The sequence below is a fragment of the Onthophagus taurus genome, chromosome 2, assembly GCF_036711975.1.
Source record: "Onthophagus taurus isolate NC chromosome 2, IU_Otau_3.0, whole genome shotgun sequence".
Taxonomy (NCBI): domain Eukaryota; kingdom Metazoa; phylum Arthropoda; class Insecta; order Coleoptera; family Scarabaeidae; genus Onthophagus; species Onthophagus taurus.
In genome coordinates this window covers 5,757,324-5,771,550 of record NC_091967.1, presented here as the reverse complement: position 1 = coordinate 5,771,550, position 14,227 = coordinate 5,757,324, and the positions used below count along the sequence as shown (strand labels likewise).

The 14,227-nt window shown below is 34.7% G+C and overlaps 1 protein-coding gene across 6 annotated transcripts in view; it reads right to left on the bottom strand.

Annotated features, from left to right (window-relative positions):
• Positions 1 to 14,227, bottom strand: part of LOC111427063 (tyrosine-protein phosphatase Lar) — a 205,423-nt gene that overhangs the window by 30,806 nt on the left and 160,390 nt on the right. For 5 of the 6 annotated variants that reach the window (XM_071193971.1, XM_023062029.2, XM_023062035.2 and 2 more), the window contains exons 5-6: positions 3,824 to 3,865; positions 2,628 to 2,759 (exon numbers count right to left, since the gene is read on the bottom strand). In XM_071193971.1, coding sequence (XP_071050072.1) covers positions 2,628 to 2,759; positions 3,824 to 3,865 — 174 coding nt within the window. The remainder of the gene's footprint in view (positions 1 to 2,627; positions 2,760 to 3,823; positions 3,866 to 14,227) is intronic. The other variant, XM_071193972.1, reaches the window with a different exon arrangement.

The following is a 14,227-nucleotide window of genomic DNA, read 5'->3' as shown; positions in this document are numbered from 1 at the left end:
TATTCTATGTTTTGAAAGGTTTGTAATCGTGTAGTTTATAAGTTGTATGAAAAGAACGATATCGAATGCGAGCCAAGCAGAAACGCGGGCACATATCCAAAAGACGTTTCAACGGCGAAAGCCACCATTTATTTGATTAAACGCGACGAAAGATTGTTCCGCAGAGTTTACGGATCGGTAGAGGTCGCTTTCGATCGTGAGCACTACTTCCGTCGTGAAACTATTACATTCGATGCTTGGAAGGATCCATTTCAACAGGTATAGAACAGCCATCAGGAACCGACGGTGGAACTGCCGCCATCACTACTACTACGTACTGCTATTGCTACTACGACTATGACACGGTAACAAAGCGAATGAAGTGCTTTTGGGTTAGTGTCGGGAGTTTGTAGGAACCGACATCTGCTATCCGATAGGTCGATAAATGAGGCACGCGTGACGATAAAATTAGATCATATAGGTTTATGAAGATTAGATATTCTTGACTGTTCTGCGCAAATTATCTATTTATTTGAACATGATTGATTTTAATAAAAAGTCCGAAATTGGATTTGTTACTGATTTGGTGACATCAAAGCCGATGTTCTATATATTTAATGTTCTTTCAATAAAACAATATTACTAATTGAAATTGGACAAATTTGAATCAAATGGGACCGTAAATGTAATGGTCAATAAATGAGTTCGGTACAAACGCGAACACGCATTGCATATGATGAAAATTTCAGAGTAACATTGTTTGGTCATACGCACACATTGGTCATGATCAATAATGAACAATTAATTGGAATTCACGCCACCGCGAGCTTTTAACCGTATGAGACCAATTAATCACTCCATTTATGAAATTATACTCGGAATCTAAACAACATGTTCGTTTAAGCACGTATTTTGTTACCTGCTCACCTTAATTCGTGTAAACATGACTAATATATGTGCTTAAGTGGTTTACGACGACATTTTAAATGTATAACAGTACCGCAACTTGTGCAAGAAAAATTTATTACAAAGGTACGTCGAGTGTTCAATTTAGGTTCCAATTTAATACTGACATTTTTGTAATTATTTAGACGTAAAAGGAAACATATTTCACCATTAAGGAACAAATTAAAAATATATTCTTTATAACGTTTTTTCTAGTTCTTTTAAATTATGTTTGAGATCAAAGCGGGGAAGTGACAGTCGATGGCAAGAAGGGAATTGTGGTTAAAGTAACTTGTTTTGACGGGATTTACTATTATAACGTACGGGGGACTTTTCTTGCTCGTCTAGACTATTTTTTTCTGGAGTACCTCAATCATTCTGAATAAAAACAATTTGTTGCTTTGATACTTTATAGCACAAAATTTGATTAGAGATGTTTGTTTATTTAAAACTGGTAAAAACGTATTCTTTTTGGTAAAGTTAACGATTCAATATCATTATTTTTTAAAGGTCGTTCAACTATAAAATGTATAAAACTTGGCTTTTATGTAATAATTTAGCTTCATAATTTTAATAGGGTTATATTCCTTTTAAAAGGATTTAAAAGTAGATGATTCAAGGTACGAGTTTGTAATAAAATGTTACTTCTATAAGATTACTTTAGAAGTGGGATAATGTTCTTGGAAAAAGTTTTAAAGAATTTTTAAAGAGTTTTTGAATTGGTTTAGATTATTTCAAGGAAATATTGAAGTACATATTGAAACATAACTTATTTAATCATAATAATAGGTTTTATCTACGACTGCTTGGATAAGTCATCATTACCGCACTCATTTGAGGTGATTTGAGTTACGTAATGAAGTTCATTACCGCACTGGTTTCATTACGTAACGCATTTTTAGCCTAATCAGAACAGACTTAATTTATTGAAACGAGCAACAATACAAAAGAAAAAAGGTTATCTACTTACAGAGAAACAATATTATTTATTATAAACATTAATTGTTATGTTCTTACATTTCGAAACACTTATTCCAGATGAGTAAACATGTTGTTGAAACTCACAATTCAAAATTGTCAACAATCATTTCAAAATATTTTTATAAATGTCAAAAAGACCTTTTTAAAGAAATTGATTTTTTAGTAATTTTTAGCAGTCGTAGATAAAATGCTGTATATCTGCATATCTCGTGTGATTACACGACTCGGTCTACGACCTCGTCGTACAATTCTCCACACTCGTACAGTAATTATGTTTCTAGCCCACTTGTAATATAAATAACTATTATTACTAATTTAAGTTAGTACAGTAAAACTACTGTCTATACCATGTAAAATCAAGGACGGTAGTTCTAGTTTTCATTGTTATTCAACGCTAGATTGTTGTATATTTTTATTGAAGTAAGACTACACCTAGAACTAGAATCATTCGGGTTTAGCCATCTGGAGAGACGTGCGGCTAAATCTGAATGTCTCTAAATCTGAATTCTAGTTTTAATTGTTATTCAGAGTTAGATTGTTATATATTTTTTATTAAACTAATCGAATGAATATAATTAAGAATAACAAAGAATAGCAGTATGAACAACTTGGGTTTATTTCATTTTTATTGAAATTTATCGCATCTTAAAGCGTACAATGTATATGAAACTATATTAAAACAATTTTTTGTGTTTTAAAGATTAATCAAAATAAATACTTACCCGGCACCTTCTTTCCATTTTTCTTCCACTGAATAACGGGAGCTGGATCTCCCCGTGCGGCACAGAAAAAAGACGCTATTCCGCCAGCTTTGACTTGCTGGTTCCTCGGTCTCTGCGTTATTTCAGGCGGATCTGCAAACAAAGTCTAGGATTAAGATCTGGCAGACATCTCGAATCGCTCGAAATGTCCTCCTTTCAGCATTTGCGAATCCGAAATTCGAGTTCGGTCTAAGGTAAAGAAATGTATGCTGAAGGAGAAAACTGTTCCAATGTAAATATGAAGTTCGGTTTAAGGACGTGAACTGTACGGTTTCACGATAAGTTTCTATGGGGTACTCAAAACTATTTAGATGTATGAATATCTCAAAAAGTCTGTAACTTTTACGATTAATAATGCGATTAGGGCTTTGTGATTTATGTGGCAATTACAAATTTTATTCTGCAATGAAAATGGTGTTACTTGGTATTAAAAGGTGGTTAACTTTTAGAATAATATGTATTGCGTGACAGAAACAGCGGAAGTTCCTTCAGATTCCAGTTAACCGTGTTCAAGGTTTTCAATCAGTTAAAGTCTGAAAAATTACTGAACCCCGCGGTTATGAAAATTAGTTGTTATTTTCTAGACTCTTAAAGTTAATGATAACATGTTTACATACATTTCTAACGATAATAAAACTTTTTAAATTATGTGGTATTCATTGAAATTGTTTGTTTTTAAACAACATTTAACTAGGTGGTAATTATATACGACCGGGAAAACATTTTGTTCTTTGATCTCGTATTAGATCAAACAGTAACGTGATAGGTGCACGTCCCACTTACACAGGTGGAACACCCAAAAACAACAAGACAGTTGCCCTGTTCCGCTTTTCCGAGCAGCAAGAATCGATCGCAATGATGCTTCGGCTTCAGGAAACTGGATACTTTTAACGTTCTTTATCTTTTCTTTTTCGATTTTATTGGATATCTTAAGTTTGCCATATTAAAATTTAAATTAAAGACATTTTGTATAAACATATCGTATATCTAGGAAAGATACCATCGCAGTGTCCACACAATTTGAGTTAAATACCAAGTTAATAAGCAGTTTAAGACCGGGACAAAGCCGTGTTGGTAACAATACCGAGTCTAGTTTGGACTCTGAATGTTACAAAATCTCTCGGAGTGGGACTCCGTTTGGGTTGAACTTAACTTACGTGTTAAATACTGGATATAAGGAAAATCCGAGTAGTTCCCTCCTGAAATTCAAGTTTAATACTTCATTTCGTGGACCATATAGTCGCGTCATCGCGCTCTGTTTTGAGGGTATATTAACGACGGTTGTTTGCGAACTGTGTCAAGTATAAACACGCACGGTGTTCATTGTTTTAGCAGGCTGATTATGAAAGTTCAAAACGCGGTTTCACTCCTAGTTTAAATTAGACCAGTGGTTAATAAAACAATACTTAATCACGAAGTAAATTATTGTTGTTTTAAAACAATGAATACTTGTCAATTATGAGATAATAATTAAATTATTATAAAAAATTATTCTACATCATGCTACTACACATATACATCAAATATTTCCATTTAAAAGCCATGCAGAAATTTTATTTTAAAACATACGTTCAGTTTTAATACGAGTTTGAAATTGTATTAGTTAAATGAAATTAAAAAGTTTTTAATGTCTCCAATCATATTAAAATGTTTTTGCAGATGATGGATATAGACGAGTTTTTGATTGATCTGTTTTTACAAACTATTAATAAATTTAATGTCACTTTGTGTACAAACTATGGTTTATTTCTTTACGAATGGGGAGATGTAGCCCCAATCTCATCGGCATCCGAAAGTGTTCCATTAATTATGCATTATCCCACTTCAACGTGGGCGGTATTGGAGGGAGCAATTTCAAATTGATTTTTTGTGTGTCGCGCAATACTGACGCTACACCTTCGTTTTTGCTTTCAACAAGCAAATTTCCTCCAATGAATTTTTAACGTGTCACCTGAGTCGGTATTTCTTCGCAATTCGTGTTTACCTCGTAACTTTTAGACCAAGATAAAGTCATTTTCTTTCGTGTAATTTACTATTTTATTTATTACTTAGAAATATAATGATTATTTTGCTTATAAACCAATACGAGTGTAACATGTAAACATATCGCAGAAATTGTCAGTATGACAAACATGGATCAGGTAGGATTGTGGAATGGCTGGTGGTACCGTGCCATAGCCACGAGCTATGGGACAGTCATAGGCGAATGTATAGCGCAATTAAACATGGGATACGTTTGCGTAATGAATCCGTCGATTTAACAGTACGCAAACATATCGCGTGAACCGAAAATGGACGATTCGTTCGCCGAGAATGATTTATTATGCACGGTTGGCTTAAGTATGTTATTTGCCCGGACAGGGGCTGTCAAATATTCGATCGGTAAGCCCGAACGGGCCGAAGATAAACGCCCAGACCGATTTATCGTTCAGGATTAAATTATATAAATCACCACAATAGCGTATATATGACCTCACCGACACCGGTGCCAGTATTGCATTAGATCGTTTCGCAAATCCATAATTCAATATTCAGATTATAAAGGCGCCGCAGAGACGCAGAGACGGAACCAGCGCGGAGAAGCTTGATATATGCGAGCCAAGATTGCTTATGGATCCGGGGGAAATTTTTCAATTGTATCCTCGGACCAGTTTATTAAACGTCGAATATATTGCATAACGTTTATGGTATTCAACCCAAATCTTACACTTCCTATTCCACTTGTCGGTTTGTACAGTGCGTTAATACATTTATATACCCATTCATCTAATTTGGAAACGATTAATAACAATCACTATCAAGTATTGTGTATTAAACATAAAGACGAATACCTCAAGGATGATGGCAGGAAACTTAAATCATGGATGATGAAAGAAATTTTGATGCTCATGGAAGAACGAAAGAAGTTGGATGAGAAATGCCATGAAATTGAGGTTTTGCAAGACAAATTTTACAAAGTACACCTCTTGGTAATCCACAAATATACAGCATCTTTCAGTGCTTGACTTTTGCAGTACTTGCTGTTTTCCTTAGTTTAGATTCATCAGGTGCATATAGCTCGGATGCAAAATTCAAAATGTAGTCTTTCTTGTTTTTGATGTCCGATAATGTAGCCCACTTCACAAGGTGCGATCCACCTTGACCCTTCTCGAGTCTTCAGGAATTTCCTTTTTACTGTCACATGAAAAAAATGTATATTTCGTTGTTACTAACATAATGCAAATTCAATTACGTAAACATCAAAAAACAAAACTGTATAAGGGGAATTTCATATAACTTGCAATATATGAATGCTGTAATCATAGTTACGAAACTACAATGCACTTGCACTGTCTCACATAAAATGCAACATAGCTTAATCCAACCCAACCCAACCCAACCCTGAGTCTTCGGTCGTTTTAAGAGACGCACGGCTAAACCCGAATGTTTCTAATTCTAGGTCTAGTGTTAGTTCTACATCTGGTTCAATAAAAACATACCACAATCTAATGTTGAATAACAATTAAAACTATAACTAACACTAGACTTAGAACTAGAAACATTCGGGTTTAGCCGCACGTCATTCAAGACGGCTAAACCCGAATGATTCTAGTTCTAGGTCTTGAGTTAGTTCTAGTTTTAGTTCAATAAAAATATGCAACATAGTGATATCTTATGTTAACTAGCGTTACCTACCACTGTCACTAGAACTAGAAACATTCAGACATGTTGCATTTTATGTGAGATAAAGTAAGTAGGTACGCCCTTGTTTCTATGGAAATATATTTTTGTATATTGCATCTTAAATGAAATTCATTGTATAAAAGACACTGTGTAAACAAATTAACACGGTGGGGACAACGCAAAAAAATGTGTCAAATAAGTTAGTTAATAGTGTTCTGATACGATCGAGTACACGTAATTTGAACTTACCGACAACAGTGTTCAAAGTTGGTAAATAACTCCTTGTCAAACCGGTAATAGGCCGTTACCGTAATAAATAGGAAGCTATAAATTTCATTAATACGTGTAAGTTGTTTAGTTGTATATTCGATAAGATAATCAGTAAGCCTTTAATATAAACATAGCTACCACCTACTAGCGCATCCGAATTGGGTTACATACAAACTTTGTAATATTTCCTTAGGTATATATACGACCTTACCTACTAAGAAGATATACCTCGAACTCCTTCTATTGACAATCTTCGTCGAAAATTTGATTAGGTGTAATTGAGTTGTTCCTTGGGCGTTAGTTAGAAGCGTAGATGTAATGAACAAACACAAGAGAAATTAGCGCAAACCAATTTTTTTTTGTTTTGAATCGATAAAGCTATAATGAGTACTTGTTGTGGAGATCAATATTCATTTTTATTTATGTACGCATGAAATGGAAGGCTAATGATTGACGACGATCGGGAAAATTTAATAGATAGGGCTCGGCCTGCGGACCTTTAATACTAAAGTGCGCGTCATTAAAATTACCTGCCGTATCTGGCACACAGCTTGGCCAGAATGGGGTGCCCATGATGAATGAGCTCCTCAAACCACTTCATCCAGCAGAGCTAGATTTATGATATTAGGTTTTAAAAATATGCAAACAGCCGAACCGGATGGCTTTTTGTGGCGAGGAAAAACTCTGCCCGGATTATCCTGAAGCGTGCACCCTCACGAAGATATATAGTTCATCGGATACGATGTTAATATCATGTTTAACGCAACTATTATTTACACAACCACATTCCGACGTCGGCATTTTTCACGAGAGAATGTTGCTGGGGGTTTGCGAACCGTGTGATATACTGGGTTAAGCATTCATCTTGTAAAATGCATGTTTCGCATAAAGATATTTTCCACTTGTTCTGAAGACATTAGATGAAACGAATGTGACTCCCGGCGTTTTAAATTGGACGCTACGTTTTATGTTTATCCGTAAACTAAATTTCATACAGGTGGTTTTGATTATTTTCTTATCTCTCATTTATGATTTTCATTTTCCTATTAACTTTGTTAAAATTTATGCCACCCCGGGGAACTTAAAGTTTTGGCAACTATCCACCTTTCAGTACTTGAGCCTGTTGGGAGTCGGTGGAGTTGGACATTTAAACGAGTCTGCAGTGGCGTCCAGGAAAAAACCGCTCGCAATTTGGGTTTAATTGTGACAAAGCGGCGGGCTTTGTAGAATACGCCACAGCTTTCCGACACTGGAACCGATAATCTGTGATCGGGGAAGGGTAATTTATCTTTGTCCGACGATCGTAGTTTATCGGAATACATCTCCGGTAATAAATAGGAGAATTTTATAATCCGGCGTGAGGCCGGCCGTGGCGCATTGCTTCCATCGACCGACGTTGAATCTCTCTCTCTCTCTCTATCTCCTTTTACACCCTTATTTTATCCCAACATTGGTCGGTTGGGGCGCCAATTTCAACCGCTCGTATACTTCGATTACGAAATTTATTTGATATCCCCTTTTAAATATCAGCAAGCGTATCGCTTCTATAGAATTTTTATCTTTATCTAACAGGTTAAATCGATAAAATTAAATAAAGCTCCTATAAATTAATTATTTTTTGTTTAGTTAGTGTTTTGTTGATTATATCCTATTTCCAAAATCTGTAATTGCAGCAAGATTCTTCAAAGTGTAATTCCCAGTGACGAGGAAAGTTTCGGGGAGAACCGTTGATATACTGCGGCGTTGATGTTACGAGTACAACGCCAGAGGGTGGAATGCCGTGCATACGTCAAATTAATTTCAGCGATGTAGGCAAGTCTGGCAGGGAAACGAACGCTAGGGGTCAAAGTTGCTTCTGCTCGCCGGAAAGAAGCGATTGTATCACTTGGCGTTTGCAGACGACGGAAATGCAAATTTACGCGGAGCTTTCATGCGTACCGCGTGCGGTGACAGGTTTAGTTACGTTTCGCTTCGAGACTATACACCCCATCACACTACCCTACTTACGGAGTAGTAGGTTCAATACAATCGTGCTTTTCCATTACTTAAGCAGATTTATACATGTATTCTGTCACCATGAATGACGGAGTGGATTGCTGTTAATATTGAATGCGTTACACAGCCTTCGATGAATATAATCGTCACGAGTGGTGCACAAAAATTATATCAAGAAGAAATTTAATAATATTAATATTATTTACGAAATGTTTTTATCAATAAATTCGACGCAGAAACTATAAAAATGAAAACTGAATGATCGAGTGATTGGGTATACAACGCAATATAACGTAATCTGCAATTCCCAGTCCATTAAGTTGATTTCCTTTTAAATTGATTGCCGTTATATATTTAATGCATCAGTTCAATATTCGTGAAACCATTAAACGAGACACTGTCAATTTTATGATTGTCGGTGTCGTGCCTTCAATATCGACACAATCGAAAAGCATTTTATTTTTACCGTATCTTGATAACGTCACTCGCATTTAAATTCGTCAGTTTAAAGCGTGCACATACCGATAACGACGAAAAAAAATAATGCCGCACGCAATTATTTATTGACGTAAAATAAATGGCCTGGTTTATGGCAGTTCAAAAGAATTTTTCCGAGAATGCTGTTAATAATAATAATAAGTATAAGTTATTAAAAATATAATTCAGTGATTTTAATAATGGTGTGTCTGTTATTCGTATTAATATTAAATTAAAACTTTGCACAAAGAAACCAACTTAATGATATTGAACGAAGCCCCGGAAGCAATGTAAGCAAGCTAAGGTTTTTCATTTGTTTGCAAACGTAAAGCCTTGTATATTACATTCAGCTATCGTTATGAACGCATGAGTGGAGACTTTTGCTTGAAAATTTAAGAGAAAATAGTCCTTGTGGATCTTAAGTAAAATATAAATATTATATGACCAAACAGGTTTATTTTTGAGTACTTGATAAACATAATTAGTTAGTTGATATTTTCTGATATTTGGACATGTAGCAGAATGCTACTTAATCATGGGTGGTTAATTTGGGCAACCAAACTTCACTGTTTTAAAGCGTGTGTAAAATTATTCGTGAGGTATTTTATATCTTAAACTCCAATTATTCTAGCAAATTTAACTAACGCTGCATTATTTATACTTCAAATAAAAAATGTCTTTTATTGCCAAAAACTTTCTAAGCCTCTACAACATATTCCTCATCATATTGGTCCCACCGATATTATGCGTTAGTTGAGTAACTTGTAGATGACTGTCAGTTTAATAAATTGCGCCTGAGGATGAACTTACTAACCATTATCGGACAAGCAAACTAATGCCATGCTTTTACCACGATTGATTTGGACTTTCCATGTTTGTTATCACACCTACATTATCTGTATAACAACTTGTAGATCTTTCGATCCACCCCGCAGTGGTGGTTCTTCCGTGTGTGAATGAACAAATCAGCTCTACTATGCGGGATGATATGCCGGGAAAGTGAAAACCAAAATCATATAGAGATGGTCTCATTGAATCTTTTGGTCATGTCTAGGAATAGGGCTCCACTCATGGGCAGATGAGCTTGAATTCCTCTTATTCTATTACTCGAAAAATGATAATTTTGTCAGCGATCCTGTTTAAAGAAGGAAGTAAGCTAATTTAGGTTGATACCTTTTGGGGTGAGGTTGGGTTTATCTTATGTTTTATGTTTTGGGATTCTGACGCTTTTTAGTAAGGGAGAATCCATAAAATATTCTTGTAATTCATCACAGTCATTCATGTACTAAACTATGCTGTTTGCTTAAACGAAACAGTTACAGCATTACATCTTGTACAGTTTGGACTTTATAATTTGGAGCTGACACTTTGTTTCTTCTTAACAGCAATGATTTCGTTTAAGCAAAACAGGATATTTTCCCTATTGAAAGAGATAAAGCCACAATCTACTTCCTTGCAAGCGACTTTCAAAGCATTTCAATCAGATGTATAACAAAAGCAAAAGAAAAAACCAAGTGGTAAATTGTATAATTGTCCAAGATAGAAATAAATTTTGTTTCCATTCGTAATCAATGTTGTCAATAATAAATTAAATTAACAATACTCCCAATATAACTATATTATAAAGTTATAGAAATAAAGTTAGAATATTAAAATAGAGATGTCAAACCATAACTTTAAGTTACAGTTTACTTTACAATTAATCGAGTTTAAATGAATAGTTGAACCAAGCAGTTGTAGTTGAATTGAGAATACTTATTTCTTGAAAACATCCAATTTGTACCCTTACGGTGTACACTTTCGTGAGTTTTCTTAAATGGCGACGAAATAAATTGATTAGGGAATAGAGTGTACGATCGACAAACACAAGGGAATAAGTGGAGTGGCGCAGAGCAGTAGAAACTCGGAAAATCAAATCAGCATAGTGAATTATTGAATAGAGTTTAATGACGTTCGCTATCCAATTGAGTTGTACCGTTCAATGTACTTTAATATCCGGTTATTTTAGGAAATAAGAGGTAATAAATTTATATGAATAAATAAGTAACTAAATGAATTTATTATGTGCGGACAAAACATCTTACATAAAAGATTATAATGGGTAAATCAATTCTTCTCTTATATGAGGGTATTTCGCACATTCTTATACCGATAGCAATATAAGATTACCCATGTACTATATTTCGCCTCAGGTAGGATGGACGGACGGTCGTATTCTTTACTCAATTTCTTTATTAGTTTCCGAAGGAAATTTAGTTTCGAACGGTCGAACGAGACCCGGACACAATGCGAAGCCCGGGAAACCGACTCGAACTTGACTTGACCAGTTATCTCCGGAATATCACGAAGCGAAAACGCAATTGGATAAAGTTATAATCAGGTTACTGGGGAGAAAGAGAAGTTTAAAATAGATATTTTCTCGAGAAGTTGGGCTTCCTTGCCCCAAAGAAGTGCGACCCCGTCAACTTCCGTTCTTCCTATCCAATTTTGCGTTTTCAAACCTATATACGTGATCTTTTCCACTGATGAATTCTACTTAAGTTGCTTTCATATGGTAATTGCATATTTGCATATATTATTTAATATAGAAATTAAAGTCGTGGGATTTTAGACGTTTCCAATTAAACAAATACGTTTTCATTTCAATTAAAAAAATTGAATCCTCTAAAGATGTTCAAGGGGTTTCTTCTATAATTAATGCTTTGATGAATAATGCTCTGCTAGTAAGTTAATCGGGACATCGCCCCTGGTCCTAGGTAGCTTACGGCGTCTCGACGTCTACGTCGAAAAGTTTAAGGTCATAATTTCTAATGGACCTTTTTAAACGGCGCTGTTTCGAATAAGTCCCTAGAGAAATCAACCCGTCCGCGGGCGCCGTCGACAGCGCATACCTAAGATGGATGTTGTACACGTGATTTTATTATTTGTACACGGGAAACTCTGACAGTATATTAAATTATTCGATGGAGTGAACTTCTAAAGAGACGAGAAACTGTCTTAAAAAACTATTGATAATTTATTGAAAGTATTTTAATCAAAATTAAGTAATATTTAAATAATAAACATAGGGATTCCTAATTAGAATTAATGTGAAGTAATTAAATTTGAATTCCCGAGCTGTAACTACACACGTTCGTTTGTCGGTGAAGATAGATTACGTAACTCACACACAAACAGTATCTGGAATGGCAATAACAGTTAAGATTGTATTTACACTGATCCGCGGGTTTATATCGCTTTGTTCGCATTATTGTGTAACTTGCCAAACTCGCACTGTTTGTAACATAATATCGTACGCTAGAATCTAGATCTTATTCCCTCAATAATTAGATAATTGCTTTGAAACCAAGGGCTAGACGAAACAGGAAGCCACATTTACATCAACGAAACTGGCATCCGTACAAAACAAGCGTTATTAAAGCGAGGAATTCTTTAATTAAAATTTATAAGGTTTCAACAAAAAAAATAACTGCACCTACAAAAAGTTATTTCATTATATTTTCCTCTACATAAAAATATTATCTATATCTTTAAAGCCCAAATATAACTTACATAATAGTAATGCTAAGAAAATGAGACTAATAGCAGAGCCTGAAGTTGAATTGCTTGTTTCTCCATGTTATTTCTTTCTTTTCATTGTGCTCAGCGCGTGTGTATCGAGGAAGAGAATACATACAATAGTCGGGCTGTGAAGGTAGTAGTAGTTCATTTTAAAGCCGTTCCGCGTCACGTGCATATTGTCTTATTGTCGCCAAGGCTCTTCGCGCGACAACGACGAGCAAACTATAACAAGAGGTGTTCACTTCCGGCGCCTAGCTGGGATGACGGTAGAACAGTGCAACTGTGAAAATGGGCTAAATGGAGGAGGAGAACGGCGACGACGCCTTTTTTGAGCGGCCCCTTCACGCTGGAGCAGCCGAGAGGAACAGACATAAGAGTAATTAAAACCCGCCCCCTAGAAGTAACCCCTTTAATGGGAAGATGTAGAGCCAGTCTAGTGTTTACTTGTATATTTGAGGTATCCCCTGGTTTAACACGTATCATATTTCTTCATTTTGAAATAATAAATTATTACATAATTAAGATGTGCGAATAAATCATCAAATTATTCAGTAAAATTGTTAAAATTAATAACGATATGTAATAATATAATGGTCATAATGTATGGAATCCCCTTTATAATAATACTATTTACGGGCTAGTTGAAATTTATAGGTACAATTAAAATTTTTTGGTTAATAATATTAATGTAACGTAACAAAAGCATTCGAACAAAGCACACTCAATACAGAGCGAACGTTCGGGTTATGCGCTATAAATTTTATTTACGTCGAACCTTGCGGTAACATGTACAGATGTATTTGTTGTATTGTTTGATAATAACGTCACTTTATTTTACTAATTGATTGATCAATATAGTTAATTGGGATAGTACGTTCTCTCTGTATTCGCCAATTTGATGCGTGACCATCAATTCCGTTTGTTCGCTGCTCAATTCAATTTACAAACATCGTTAATTTTTTCAGGGAAAATAAATAATTATCTTTTTCATTTTCATCATTTTACCTTTGTAGTATAATTAATTGAAATTGTTCATTTGGAAAATTTTTAAAATTGATTTACATTTAACATCAAATTCATACCTAGAATACTAATTGGTTGTATTCTCTGTATTCATTATTAATAAATATCATATACAGGTTTCAAATGGGAAAATAAAATGTTTTCATGCTTTTTTGCACTTTTATTACGATTTTTATAATACATGTTCAAATTGTCATCCTTCTTCGGTCTCGCAATGACCCAAACGCTCATAAACCATCAGGAGTATATCCCTAGTGATATTGGTGGTTTCTTCAAATATGAGATCTTCCAAATTATTTATTGATTCTGGTTTTGTTGCATAAACTTTACTTTTCAGAAACTCCTAACAGAATAAATCCAGTGGTGTTAGATCATTCCGCCGCACAGTGGTCCGAAAACACTCAAAACCCGATCGACAATCAATTAAAAAAAAATTTTATAGCGTTGTTTTTTTAAATGTTACATATATTTTAACTATTAATAGACTCTTAGTGAAGTTTATGAAGTCTTTGGTGTTTTATAATAGCTACTGCGTGAAATAAATTGCTATTACAATTACCTTATTTTGTATA